At 27.6% G+C, this 15,824-nt stretch overlaps 1 protein-coding gene across 11 annotated transcripts in view; it reads left to right on the top strand.

The window, feature by feature from the left end:
• Positions 1–15,824, top strand: part of LOC107447980 (uncharacterized) — a 39,468-nt gene that overhangs the window by 15,529 nt on the left and 8,115 nt on the right. For 6 of the 11 annotated variants that reach the window (XM_043049143.2, XM_071182296.1, XM_071182260.1 and 3 more), the window contains exons 5-11: positions 2,887–2,943; positions 6,318–6,409; positions 10,578–10,662; positions 11,417–11,564; positions 11,683–11,840; positions 12,996–13,039; positions 15,229–15,278. In XM_043049143.2, coding sequence (XP_042905077.1) covers positions 2,887–2,943; positions 6,318–6,409; positions 10,578–10,662; positions 11,417–11,564; positions 11,683–11,840; positions 12,996–13,039; positions 15,229–15,278 — 634 coding nt within the window. Of the gene's footprint in view, positions 1–2,886; positions 2,944–6,317; positions 6,410–10,577; positions 10,663–11,416; positions 11,565–11,682; positions 11,841–12,995; positions 13,040–15,212; positions 15,279–15,824 lie in introns of all 11 variants that reach the window. The other 5 variants (XR_011637002.1, XR_011637001.1, XM_071182291.1 and 2 more) reach the window with 1 other exon arrangement.

Genomic DNA, 15,824 nt, shown 5'->3' with positions numbered 1-15,824 from the left:
TCGGGACCATCGCTATTCCGGATAACTGATTTTTCCGGTTTTCTGAATCGCTACAAAAAGCCGTTTTTTTATTGTTAAACCCAACTAAAAAAAATTTTTTGGGGGGAAATAATCTTGAAAAGAAGAAAAAACGATGAAGTAATACACTAATGATTATTTCCAAAATGATGGTAAGGTGAACATCTTTCAAAAAAGAAAGAAAAATCCTAAAATCTTATAAGGAAAAAAAAATTTTGTTTAAAAAATGGCGGGAAAATTTATCGAATTTCGTTCCGGTTTTCTGGTTTTCCGGTTTTCTGATTTCCGGATAACGGGTTCTGTACTGTATATATATATATATATGTACACACAGTACACTCCCGATTATCCATGCGAGGATTATCGAGTTTGCGGATTATCCGTGCTCGTTCCGAAGTTACACAAAAAATTTAACGAGAAACATTTTTACAATTAAAAAAAAATTGATTCATGAAGTTATAACACTAACAAATTTTTAGAAGCAATATTTGTTATTAGATTGCAGTATATGGAATATCAGCAGCATGGTCAAAGGTAAAATCATCTACGTTCTTACGATAGTGAAGAAAGATCATACCGCTTGATGAACAATCTTTAGATATTCATGAAGAATATGATAACAGTATTCTTTAACAAGCAAAAGAAATCTAAGTTTTCGAAATTTTTGATGAAGAAAATTTAGAAGATTAGTTTCAAGGTGTGAGCCTGTCTTCCTGTATTTGACAGATGATGACATCGTTACTTGTTAAATCAAACAGTGATGATAGTAACTAATGCAGAAGATGTAATAAATGAGGGAAAGACAATTTTTAATCCTGCTGCTCTGTGGAAACTTTATTAGATTATACGGGAGGATTTGACATTACTGCGGTTTGTAAAATATGTGTCAATATATGGCAAAGTCCCATTAAAAATTTTTTTAAGCAGCAAACGTTAAAAGGAAAATTCCTAATTTGATGTTATACAATGTGCAAGTTTAAGTAATTTTTATGTTCTTTGTACTGGTATTGATTTTTTCTTTAATAAAAAGAAGTTTTCGGATTATCCGTGTTTTTCGATTGTTTGTGCGACCTGTCCCGGTGATTAACCCGGATAATCAGGAGTGCACTGTATATTTATATATATATTTGTGTGTGTGTGTGACAGGACAAAGTGGTAGGCAGAAAAAAGAAGTGAAGATGTGAAATGAAGCAATCTTTTATTTTAAAACATATTTAAAAGTTGGAAGAACTCAAATCTTGCTCCAAAATCTGTGTGCTTGAGTTTTTAACTTAGGTAGAGTAACACAAGTTTGCCCCTATATTATGTTAGACCTAGTGAAGATTATTGCTAGGTTTAAATTAAATTTTATAACCTGTGGTATATTTATTGGAAAGAAAAAGTCAAAAGATTATTAAGAAATATCAGGTACCCCGTGGCAGAATCGCAGCGACATGGTCGCAGAACGTTACAGAGTTCTTGCAGAATGATTTTTCTTTTGAAAAAGATAATGACTTTTTTTCAGAAGTTTACACATAATATTTGAATCATGCGTTTAGATAATCACTTTTTGACGCGCTCAATTTACGGCGATAGCATCGTGAATCGATGTTATGCTCCAATTATATTTTCGGCAGTTATGATATTGATTTTCACTTGGATTTTAAATATCCCGATACATTTCAAACAATATGGAAAATTCAAATCGTGCATTTGAGTATATACTTTTTTAAGGAAATGATTTTATGAAATTTTATGCAGTTATTGCTATTGATTTCTCCTTAGTTTTTAAATCTGATATTTTTTATGCAATATTTATTACAACAACCTAATCTTGAAACGAAACACGCATTTGAGGAGTCTGATTTGTGTGATTTTGTCGTCGATCTTTTTTTGGCAATTACTACTATGTGTTGGATTTCATGATTTTTAATTATTTTTTTACTGTGATGATTATTTACCAAATGCGAAAAAAGAAATAATTTGTGTGTCCCCCCCCCCTCTGACAAAATTCGAGAATATCACCCATAATATTAGAATAAAAAATTGTTACCACATGTTCAATTAAAATATACATATATATATAGTTTTTTTCTTTTTTGTAAACACAGTGTTTTTATTATTTTAAATTAGTAAAATATATGCTTGTTATTATGGAAAGTATTTTGCAAAAAGATATTAGTGCTAGTGAGTTTTGTCGCAGATAGATCGAAAAAATTCTGCCATGGGGGATCAGGTATTAATACAATTTTTTGAACAGTTTGTAATTACAATCTATTTTATTGAACAGTATTAATTTTTAAGCCATTTTTGAATGTGAGAAAATTAAAAGCAACAATTGAAAAAAAAAAGTAATTATAAAGTAAAACCTATATAGTAAATATAGGAAATGAATATAGTAAAACCTAATTTTATAATTGTGTGAAGAACTCTTGTTAAAATATCATTATTAGATTTTGTGATTACTATAATTCTCTCTGTGATTACTATAAATTTGTGATCTCATACTGAGCACTATACTCCAATACTGAACACTATGTTATTACAGATCACAGTATTATAAGCAGGAATACTCAAACCGACTCTTAAATAATCTGATATATTATTTTATACTGCCTTTTGAAAACCTGCTTAAAACTAAAACAGTATGGAAACATTTATATATAACAGAAAATGTCAACATTTTTTGGTACTATACTAAAATTTTAAGTTTTTTAATATTTTTTTTACGCAATTATAATGGCCATTTTTAGTTTTTACCTTTTTGTCCAGTTTTTTATAGTATCCTGGACAAAATACTAACCCTGGTTGTATGTTTGTGCTGTGTGCAAGTTTTTTTTATAATATATTATATGCATTATGACATTTATCCTTGATTTTTATTTACAGTTTGGGATTACCAGCTAGAGGAAAAAACATTAGAGCACTTTGATCACACAGATCCAAGTAAGTTTTTTTTAATTTTTATTTTTTTAAAAATAGTTGTAAAATTCAATTAAAAATAGCATAACATATTTACCTTAAGTACAATTTGCAGGTGAACTGCATCTTATTCAAAAAATATAAATACTGCAATGCAATTTACCATTATTGAGAGTTAAAAATGATCTGCTCCTAAAATAAAATAGACATCTTTAATATCTGGCCAATTAGCTAATGCACAAGATGTTAAAATCTTTTATTGAAGGACAGTTATAAATAATTGTTTGTTCTAGAATGAGTGAATCTACAAAATATTTGCTTGTTTAATTTATAGAAAACTATTACCTTTTGCTGAGAATATCATAGGAGATTGTCAATGTGTTTTTATTGTAAGTCACTCAACAACTGAGTAAATCCATACTGTCTGTTACATACTTGAAAAATTTTATGATTACAATATTGATGTTTTTGCATTATTTATTGATTTTTAGCTGGTGTTTGATAAAACTAATAGAACTAAGTTGGTATCCATTTTTGCTGAGCTCAAAATACTAACTAAGTTAATCAAACTAATACATATTACCCTCAAAGGATCTAAATCTGCTATTATCTCGCAGGGTGAGATTTTAGATGCTTTTAATATTGATGTTAGTATCAGACAGGGGATTTATTATCACCATTACTTTTTATTCTGGCTTTTGATTATATAATTTGCCAAATGAATTTGAAAGGCTCTTTTATCACTAAGACCATTCAGCTTTGCTTTAACTAAGGATATCATCATTTTGAATAGATGTAGAAGTGCTTTAATTTCTTTGACAACCCATCTTCTAAAAGCAGCAGTAGGCCTCATTATTAATGAACAAAATTTGAGAAACAAACAAAATCTACCACTTTTTCATCAGTGCTGTGGTAGATATCTCTAAGTTTGAAAGAGTTTCACTTACCTAGGTTCAATCAGTGAAATTAATAACATTTCTGAAAAAATTAACTCCAGGAATACAAAAAGGAAATACAATTTTTGTACTTATACCAATTCAAAAACAACTTCTTACTGAGGAAATAAAGTTGAAGATCTGTAAAACAGTTATCTGACTTATAGTTAGATATTGCAGTGAAACTTAAAGTCAAACAATAGATGAATTTTACCTACTAATCTTCAAAAGGAAAATTTTAAACTTTTTCAGACAAATTCAGGTAAATAATACACAGTGAATAATAAGAAACAAAAGTGAACTTCATCATTAAATCAGATGAAAAAACATAATTCCATTTATTAAATCCAAGATGTTCTGTATTACAATATGGCCCTATAACTCCCCTTAATATTGACCCATAATATTGAAACTGGACTATATGTTATTTTACCGGGTATTAGTGTTCTTAACAAGAGGAAATAATATAGCCTTATTAGGGGGTACACAAAGTGGCCCTATAGGTGACTATGTATGTATATATATAATAGTGTGTTGAATAGCATTTAAATTAACTAGGGCACCTTGAAAGATTAAATGACAATAGAAATGTGGGAAAACTTTTAAATTGGAGACTTCTGAACTCCAGAGGCCAAAAAAGAAATGTGTGAACGGCCACCGAAGATCTAACCACGTCGAAAGTGAAAAACTAGAAGTCGAAAGCTTAACATAGGAAAGTCTGGAACAATATTGTGCAGTAAGCCAAGGCTCACAGTGGTCTGTGGTGCTGCATAATCTATAAATGTATTGCTTCTTTTAATATTTTCATCAATTTATACGAATTCTGTTGACTTCACAAATGTATTGAATTTTGCACAAGACAAAAAATTCTGTAAGTTTAAAAGTAAAGTACCAAGTATACATTTCCCTATGTATGCTGTAAACAAAACAAGTTTTTGAAATGAGATTCATAAACTGTAATGTGATTTGGAAGAATTTACTGATACTATTGTGGAGACAGTTATTCCAGTTTTATGCAGGCATTGGTGGAAATTTCTGGTACAATTGCATCTTAGTGATGAAAGAGTGATTACTATATAAATTATTTTAAACATTGATTTATTATGGAGTATTGTTAGTGTTAAACAAATATGGTCTTATTAAATAAGAATAGAATAGTAAGCAGCATCTCTTATAATAGAGATGAGGGCATTTTTAAACCTGATGAAATTTTTGTTAATTAAATAACAGTCAGAGTGAGGGGCAAAACTCCCAGTCCCAAGGCCAAGAATTAAAAATAAGCATTAATTTAATTGTTTCTAGCAGACACTTAGGAGCACGGGAAGAGATCCATGGTTGGCAATTTATCGATAGATAAAATAGTTAAAACAAAGCCAACTTAAAATTAATAATAAATTTTAAATAATCTGGCTGCAACTTAATCACCAAAAATACTGGGGGAATTAATGTAACCCTGTAACTGAAAAATTTTTGTGGTTAGGAGGGGGAAAAAAATAGCTCAAGGAATAGAGAAAATAGCTCAATAATAGATTTTGATATTCAATTTAGTCGCGACATTGAATTAATGAGTTATATTTTATATGAGTTATAGTTGAATTAAAAGTCAGCTGTTACATTGATTGTTAGGAATAAAATAAAATATTTGTATTAACTTTTTATAAAATGTGATAAAAATTAAATAATCGGTTTAATTAAACTTTGATTAAGACTGATTAAAGAAAATACGTTTATAAAATTAAAGAAATTTTAAAAGCTGGGAAGTGTGTAATGCCTGTAATGGCATCACAACTACCTTTTCTGTTTGGGTGGTCTGTTGTTTTGGGTATAGGCATTTATAATGTATTTCATGCTTCAAAAAATTTTCTAATACACTCTTAAACAGCGATGTTACTTATGAAGATTATTTCATTTTTGTTTCACTAAGTGTAAACCTTAAAATTTATGAAACAAACAGCATCAATAGCAGTTTATTTACATACATGATTAATTACTATCTGTGGGCTAGTTTTTAACAAAAAATTCAATTTGTTTAGTAAATTTATAATTTTAATATATATTGTAAGCTTCATAATGGTTTGATATTTATAATAAAAATCTAAGTTTTTAAAATTAATAAAAACAATTTATATAAATTTTATAAACTAAAATTTTTATTATAAATATCAGGCAACGGACATTTTGGCAATTTGACATACAATTTTTAGCAAAGAAACAAGTTTAATTGTTTATTTTGGTACTAAATTTGTAAAAATTTTCGGAAGTGATCCACAGCATTTTGTTTGAAAGTTAAGAAGATGGAATCACTTTCTAACTAAAAATTTATCTGTCTGGCAATCTATTTAAACATCTGTGAAAGTCTATTGAGTTTGAACTTTGATACATATTTATATTAATCTCTAATATTTAATGTCTTAGAAGTATAAAATTTTTGTTTGCATTTTTAAATGGATTTTGATATTTTAGTTGTTGTGAATGTAAAAAAGTATTTACCACAAGTTGCAGTCCAACATCTGAGGGAAATAAAATTCCTGCCTCATAGAGAAGACTTTGAAAATGTATGTGGTTTCTTCTTGTTAATTAATATTTTGATGAATGTGTGTGTTATTGTTTCTTATTATTACATTTGTGAAATAGACCTTTGATTATACCTAATGTTAAATTGATGGGAACCAAATAAAATATAGAAATATATTTAAGCAAAAGTGGATTCAAGTTTCAACATTGCAGTTGAAAATCATTTTCAGTGCACGATAAAATACACACAAAATGAAGACTTTGCTTAGCAGATCCCCTCAAGGAATTTTTTGCTTAAGAGAAGTATGTAATAATTGAGAAATTTAACACAAATAGTAATGGGATTGATTATTTTAAGTTTTAATTACATTTATATGATAGGAAACAAAATTCAGAAATTGTGTAGTGAATTAAATTTCTATTTATTTAAAATTTTGTATAAAAATATAGGAAATTTGTTTTAAAATACAATATATGTACTGCTTAGTTAACTCACATACATCATTTTGCATTGATCTAATACAGGAAAAATTCAATGGCAGTTTGTTTTAACTGATGTGTGGAAGTTTATTTAACTACAAATTTAAACATCATGCCATCATTTAAACTAAAGCCTCTCTCCAGGAACTTCAATGTAACATATTATCATTATGAAAACAAATTGAAAGATAAGACTTCTTACATTCTTATTCTCTATAAATCTGTCATTCATATCTTCTACGTTGGGCGATCTTGTTACTTTGAAGCCCCCACCTTTTAGCTTCCACAATGTAAAGGGAAGAAATTACTACTGATTTGGACTTACAAATCAAAACTAATCACACCTCTAATTAGTAAAATTAGGAGTGGTTAATTAATAAAATTAATTTACCTAATTGAAGTAGATAAAAGTTCCTTGCAAGAAGACTTCATCTCAATTGAAAAACTTTTCCTGGATGCTGTTTCTGAATAAAAGTTTAAAATTAATGACAGCAAAATGAAAAAGTTTATCCTATTCAATTAAAGATCAATATTAGTTATAAGTATTTTTAATCAAAGGAACTTGACTGAACTATTCATAATTCCATAAATGGCTTTGAATTTAAGTGATAGTGTAAAATTGTGTTACAGTGTTTTACATGAATTGTGGCAATATCTAGCATTTGGCCACAGCAAGCTTCTTCTTCTGTTTTTTTAATAAATTTATTTATTTTAAAGTAATTTAAAGTATTTTATAGTAAAGTAATGCTTGCAGTTCACAACAATAAAGAACACAATGATACAATCAACCATTACTCAAATGTTATAAAAGCAATGTTTGTAGTACATTTCTTTTTTATTACTCCTCACCCTCTAGAAAAGTTTGTCCTTTTTCTTTCTTAATTATATTGTTTTTAAAAAACTTCACACTTATGTAATATTAGTGTTTTACAAAATCATGATGAGAAATAAATTTAAAATTTTAATGCGGCTGCCTTGGAAGAGATTTTTTAGATTCAAAAAATATTTGATCTACTTAAGATGGTATCCTTCCTATAGAAGAGGTACATAATTGTTTATTTGTTGAAGACTTCTTGTTGTGCACTGAAGTTGATATTCCTTTGCAGCCTTGAAGCTTGTACTGCGTATAAGCTGCAAGTATATAGAACCCATAAAAAAAGTTAAAAATGCAAATAAAACAAGGATGAAAATAAAAGAGGGAAAAAAATTATTCTTTAGAGAAAAAGAAAGAAAATATTAAAAATTAAAAAAAAATTATTGATTTTTTTTGTATTATTTTTTTTAAATATTTTTTAATTAAAATTTGTTTTTCAAAAATACTTTTTAATTTTTAATAGTTTTATCTTTTTTCTGCTTTATTTAAAAATATATTTTTTTCCTTTTCTATTTCTTTCCTTGTTTTCTTTGTATTTTTATCTTATTTGTATTATAACTAATTTACATATTTCTATTTGTTAACCTTTCACATTTAAAATGTGAGTAATAATATATTTTCTGACATATGTGTGGAGTAATATATTTTCTTTTCTTGTTGCTAACAAAATACAAAAAATATGGCCAACGATAAATTAATATCTAAATTTTAAAATAATCAGTTATAAAATATAAGGTGAAAAATCTAAAATTCTGTCCCTAGCTGTTTTGTTAGTATTTGTATTTTTGTTGTAGATTGAATTTTTTAATTTTGGACCCATTTTTCAGTGTAGTGTAATTCAATTCAGAAATGTTTTTATTCCATTAAGTGTGCGTTATAAAATTAGAGAAGTAAATAAGCTTTGTTTAATTTTTTATTTTGTAAAATTGTGCTTTAAAAAAAACGATTAAATGATTTTGATAGCATTAACCAATTGAAAACAATAAATGAATCACATAATTAAATGAGTTAACCAATTTTTGCCTAACATACTTAGTTTAAAAATTGAAATTTGAAAAAATTTATTTTTAAATTGAATATTTCTTTTAAAATATAAAAGTTGAATGTTAAAAAAAGCTCTATTGTTAATTGTCTACAATTTTTCCCAAGAAGATCATTGACGTATGTGTTGCAGAAGCAGTCCATTGAATCCAGCATCACATTCTTGAATTACAGTCTTAGAGCTTTTTCATTTTGCTCATCTTAACTAGCTCTATTTTGTTGCCCTCTGTGTTTTCTTTTTGTTTTTCTTTTTTAATAAGTTCCTCGTGATTATTCAAATTTTTGCAATGTAGAGGCTGAGAGATATTTAAATGTGCTGTAGCATTGTGTCCTCTAATTTTTGATAAGCTGTCTTATTGATTTAAAATGGCAATCTTTTGTTTTAATGTTAAAGCAACATTTTCTACCATTCATATCTTCAAACTCTATGCAAGCGATCATAAAATATTGATGTGCTAATTCTTGGTTCAGGCAAGGCCCCGCTCTTCTGAGACACGAAGAATCACTTGCCATTAATAGCCAATCACCACATTTAGATCCACCTGCAGTTGAAAGATCTCCCAGGATGAAAGAGGGAGAACTTTCGAAAATTCAATTGATAGCGCGGGGAAAGAAATGATTTGGTTCTTTTTGAACACATATACAGTGAATATTTCTTTGGCAGTTAAGATGAGTTTTGAAAAAATAAATAGAAATACTGATATATTATTAAATGAAGTAATGATCACAGAAAGTGATAATTTTAACATACAAATTAATAGAGAAAATCCAGACCTAGTGATTTTGATAACAAGTGTTTGATAACCTTAACCACAATCATCATAAGTAGAGACTACTGTATATATTCTATGCAATGTAATTTTAGTAATAACTATAGTGATTGTTACTTGATTAAAAAACTTCATTCATTTCAGAAATATACAGATTGAATATAACTGTGGAAATCATAGATGTCCCGGGGTTCAATTTTTGAGGGGGACGAAATTGAAACACACAGTCATGATAATTCTTTAAATATCACACATAAGAAATATTTTCCTATTTCTGCTAAATCTATGCAAAAGTATTAATAATTTTATTTTTGTGCTTTACTTTGGTGGATTTAAATCTGTAATGCTTTATGAAAATTTTATTTATTTATTTGATTGGACTTTGAGGGAAACTTTTAGAGATTTCTAATTATTGAGGAGGGCATATACCCACCATCTCGCCAACAACACTTACATGTCCACATGTTTTTGGCCCTCAAAAACAAACGCCCATTTTCACGATTTGTCAGATCTTGTTCTCCTGTCTCCTTATTTTATCGCATGAATGCTGATTCCCTTATTAATGACATTAATTCCTCACCACTTTTTCATAGGGCTTGGAAATACTTTGAATTTTTCTTCTCAGCCACAGTGGTTTTTCTAGTTCTTCATCTTTATTTTTTGTTTGCAACTTTGTTATTCACACTTGAAATTTATATTATCACCCACCACAGGGCTCTCTTTATGTGTTAAGAAACAGAATATTTCAAATTCTTTTCTTTCCCTTCTGGCGAGTGAGCATTTATTTTTGAGTAAAATGTCGACTGCTATATCAAATGTGTATATGTTTGAAGCAAAGGAAGTTTTTTAATCAAGACTTCTTCAGTTTCTTGGAATTATTTATTTAATATAGTAATAACTGTAATTTTTTTTCTTGATAGTATTACATTTGATTATGGTGATAAGTATGACTTTAGCAACTTGCATTTATGTATATATTATTTATTTATTATGATATATTATTTTAGCCCGAGGTATTTTATGTAATATGCTTTTTGTTTTTAGTATGTTTATGAAGATATAGAGAGGATGCTTACCCATGTTGATTTTTCCTCATATTATATCAACAATCTGAAATCTCTAAAAATAGGTGATGTATTTTTTGTTTAAAATGTTTTCTTTGTTTGAAACTGATCAATGGAGTGAGAAATTCATTTTTCTTGAATTTGTTTGTGTAGTTTGAAAAATCCATACAATAAATGCAGTCCTTGATTTATTAAATGAATGGAAAAAATATTTTAATTCAAGCTAAAAATTTCCTAGGAAATGGGAAGGGAAATTAAAATTCAATCTAATTTAGTTCTGTAGAAAATATGGCAAGGAATTAGAGAATAAATCTATAAATGGGATCGAAAAAAAGATAAACAATTAATTATCTTGAAAGCAAACGTAAAATCAAAAATCTAGCAATGCATGTGGGAAATATTATTAAAAGCTATATTCAAAGGATTTTGCTAATAATCATATTAGGATATTAAATGAAAGATTTTTTATTAACTTTTTCATTTAGAGCTGGATTTTAATTTGTTATGTAATAATATATTTTATTTATCAAAACTTTGTGGTAAGTTGATTAACTGAATTAAGTAATGAATAATTTCAGACTTATGTTAGATTTAACAGTTCAGTAATGCCAAAATAAAAATTGTTTCATTTATTTCTTACTTTTTTTCTTTATAATTTTTGTGTTTATAGTTTATTGATTTAGAAATTGTTTTATTAAATAATTTAATGTAAATATTTTTTGAGACAAATTTTTTGTGTACTTTTATTTAGAAATTATGTCTGGAATCTGTCAAATTGTGTCTTGAACTTTTTTTATTCTTAGTTTTTTTATCATATAGATCAAGAAGTGCGAAACCTTCAACTTGTTATCGTTGATGCCTACCGAACAATTGTGACTGAGAGAATGAAAATGTACAAACTCATGCAAGATTTTAAACTGATAGAACAGTTTTTTTTAAATATGCAAAACAAAAACTTTAAAAAATGGTAGTATTTTTTATTGTATTGTTTGCATGAATGCTTTTTGCTTTACTATTTATCACTTAATATATATTAGATATTTTTTAGCAGTTACAAGAATAAGTTTTTTTATTGTATTTTCCAGTGAAGTAGATAGGCATTTTACTGCAATGCAGAAATTCATTAGCTTCTTCGACTCTCCTAATGAGTTCATTAAGTTTTATGTTGATTGTGTGAGAGAGAAATTATTGAAGCTAGAAATAGCTAGACTTTATCAAGTATTAGCTACTAAAAGGAATAAAGGTAGTTATAATTTTATTTTTTTAAACAATTATTTCTAAAGATTTTTTAAAATGAATAATTATCTTACATTGTTTTTTAATAAATTTTTTTTTCAAATTAGATTTTGTAATTTTTTTTTTGGATTTGGAATGACTAAATTAGAAGTTGTCTAAAATGGCTTTAATATTAAAAGAGATTATTTAATATTATTATTACATAATTTTTTCAGTAATATTGCGGTCCCACAGTGGACTGATCATTAAGACACGGTTTCCAGCAGATCACCAAAATCAAGCATCACTGGTTGTGGTTAGTGTGCAGGTGGGTGACCACTTAGATCAGTCTGCTTAGGGATCGAGGATGTGCGGTATTGGTCCTCATTAAACTGTTCTACCGTAAAGNACCCTATTAAAGTAAATGTTTTTTCAGTATTCTGAGAAATACCGTGAGAAAAAAAAGTAGGCATAAGGCAAATAAAAATATATAGTCTTAAAAAATAATAGCTAGCATAATTTCTACTAAAATTTTGGTTTTTGCCATTTTGTCTGAGCTCAAGGGGGGTGTTTAAACCCCTAAACCCCTCCCTTGTGTACGCCACTGCTTCGGATCATCCTGAGGGATGTTTCCTAGACCGTTGCTAATAGCCCATTTTGCAGCTCTAGTGCAATGTAAATGAACTACAACAACAACTCAGTAATATTGTGCTTATTTAGGATAAATTTATGAAGAAAACTGAAAGGTATATAAAAATTTGAAGATTACAGTATGTTTTATTTGCAACTCTAAGTGACATCCCAATAAGAGTTAAATATGTTTAGTAACTTTTTTGTGAGTTTCATGAATTCATCTTTTCCAATTGACTTACATGAAATTTTAGTTGTGCATTTTTTATTTATCTAGCATAGACTGAGGTTACCTATTTATCTGTAACATAACCATGAAAATTTTTTTGAACACATTAACAGAGTGTTTCTCTAACTGTAGGTTTGCAGTGAAAAGTTAAGATCTTAAAAAAGACTTTGTTCATTACTGAAGATGTTTAATAGTTCTAGATCATTTTAGAATTTAAAATAACTGATATTGTAAATGGAAGTATATACAGTTTTGCCTGTAACACATGTGTATTTATTTTAGAAATTAATTTAAAATCTGAAAATTGACTATTTTATTTTCTAGAAAGAGATCCAGAGGTGAAAACTCTGCTTAAGAAAAGAGCACCAGTAAGTATTAATAATAATTATGTTCTCTTGATTTTTTATCTATGTCACATTTTTGCTCTATACAGTTTGAAAAAAAAATAATATTTGAAATATTAATTTGCATATCTAATGATCTTTTTTCTTTTGATTATTAGTGATAGTGGTATTTATTTCACTTAGTTACATTTTAACTTGGCAGCCCCGAGAAAGGCATGCATACCTGATCTCAGCCATTGTTACAAAAACTGTCATGTGTGGAATTTCTTTGTAACTAGGTTAACAGCAAAAGTAAAAATTATCAGTTATGTTGTTTAGTGTTTGAAGGCTTGAATTAATTAAAAACATTCATACATTCAATGCAATTAACATCAAAAAAGCTTCTGTTATATATTTCATAGTCAGGATTTTTGTATTTTATAACTTCCATTTACAATATAAGTTATTTTAAATTCTAAAATGATCTAGAACTATTTCTCAAAAAACACTGTTTCATTCCCTCTCTTAATGCAACAAATTAAGGTAGAAGGAAGTACAGTTTTATTTCATTATTGGATGCATATACTTTTCATTCCACTCAGAAACTTGATACTTAGATTTAAGATGTTCTACAGCTGTTTAGTGACTAATACACTGTTTTAAGTTCAATCTTATTCGAAGCTCATAATTTTGTTTGACACAATTTTCATAAATTTTGCGTTTACAAACCCCTGATCTTCCAGAATTGCTTATTTTTCACAGTTTCTTTAGGTTGGATCCTTTCGTGGCCCATGTTCGTTTCACACACTCACCTGATGCTAAAACAAACTAGTCTATTATTAATCTAGTATTCTTGTTTGTGGAATATGCTGGTATATAATCATCTTAACCTATCAGCAGCTTTGCAAGTAGGAAGTCATGATTTTTAAATTTTTTTTAAATTCTCTTAAATGGTTGTGCACATGAAAATCCTCACTACATTTTCAAATTACAAATAGTCCTGTACATAGAAAAAGCTTAGGAATTTTTTTCTCTCAGAAACACCCACCTGTTTTGAATTAGGTAGAAGAAAAATGACTCTTCATACAACAGTTTTTTAATTAGAGGGCGAAGTGCTCTAGCCTGAACCAAAATAGTTTATAAAAAGTGTGAACATTTGGAAGCAGTACAAATGGTAATGTTAAAGCAGGAGAGCGTTTATTTACTGAAAGAAGTAAAAGGTACTAACTATTATAACAGTTAGGCAATAGTAAAAAAAATATTGATAATTTTTTTTCCATGTATAAATATACTTCTCAAGTACTCTCTTTACTCTCATGTATAAATAAATATACTTGACTTCTCAAGTCCATTTATTTTTGTTAAAAATAGTTGAATCAATAAACATATCTTGCCTACAAATAACCACGTACATGTGATGCATGGTTTTAAAATACAAAATTTAGCATAATATGTTACAAATGCCTTTATGCTTGTTTATCAATTAAAAAAATGAATTTAATATTGATGAGTGACACTTATTACTTAATCTCAAACGCTTTTTTTCTCCTGAATACTATGTACTGAATTTGTCGAAAATTTCACATTTATACTTGGTAAGGGCAATAATTTTCATCCATTACAAATTAATTTATTAGTTCATTTTTTACAAGTTTAATTCTGTCGCTTACATTAAAAATAATTCATCTACATTTTAGAATCAGTATATCAATTATGTGCTCGTGTAATTGTAGTGTGATGTAATTGTTTTCATTGAACATTTTAATAAAATGAAAGCTTTATTTATACCATTTTCCAACTATTTCATCGTGGTTTTTATAATTAATAAAGAATAAATGTTTATTTAATTGTATAGAAGTACAAAGTTTATTAAATAATTCAAAATTTTAATTGCTACTTTGTTTGGTATTGTATTTATGTTTTGTTTTATACATCTTTAAAAAATCCCTAAAATTCCCTCCATATTATATGAAAATAGTGTGCTTTTTCTCGTGTATAATTTTGGTTTAGTTTTGGAATCTACTGTATTCTTCCTCCTTCATGATGACAACTATGAGTAACATACATTTTTTTTCACTACATTATTGATTTTTATTTTTCCACTTTATAAAACATCACAAATTGTTATAAATATTGTACTCCTTCTATATCTAATCTTTCTATGTATATTTTTATGTATAATCTGTGTTATGTAATTAATTTAACTGATAGAAAATAGTCTTTTCTTGATGTAGTGCTCCTTCTCGATGCTGACAAAGATTTTATACTGCACAAGGCTAAAAAGGTATTTATTACTCTTACCATTATTATTTTAAACATTCTTTATATTTCATTAAAAAAGTGAAACTTGTTACTTTATGTCTGGAAATATTGTTTATTCACTAAATCAAATTGTAGAGAAATATATTAATAATTAATATCTGTTAATAAATAGTGTAAAAATACAGCAACAGACCAACCCTAAATAAAAAGCAAAAACATTCCTTTTTCTCTCGAACCCTAACGGTGATTTGGCATAATCCTGTTTTAAGAAGAGCCTCTCCTGCTGAACTCTTAAATGTTTTCTTTTATATTCAGGGACCATATCAACACTTGGGGAACTGGTTTACATTACATCTATGGAAGCCAACCTTCTTTCTCTTAGTACATTCTTTGGCACAGGGTTAAAAAAAATTTTATATAAAGTTTTTTTTTTCTATCTGAAAAGTACATAATCAGTAATATTATAAGTATCTGTAAAATAAAGACATACTTGACATTGATGTGAACATGTTTGAGTTTTTGGTATGATCAAAAAATGAGTTTGAGATTTTGATCCTTTAAGTTTTTG

Source organism: Parasteatoda tepidariorum, chromosome 1, assembly GCF_043381705.1.
Source record: "Parasteatoda tepidariorum isolate YZ-2023 chromosome 1, CAS_Ptep_4.0, whole genome shotgun sequence".
Lineage (NCBI taxonomy): Eukaryota > Metazoa > Arthropoda > Arachnida > Araneae > Theridiidae > Parasteatoda > Parasteatoda tepidariorum.
Note: the sequence above shows the minus strand (reverse complement) of the source record. Positions and strands in the feature narration are given on the sequence as shown.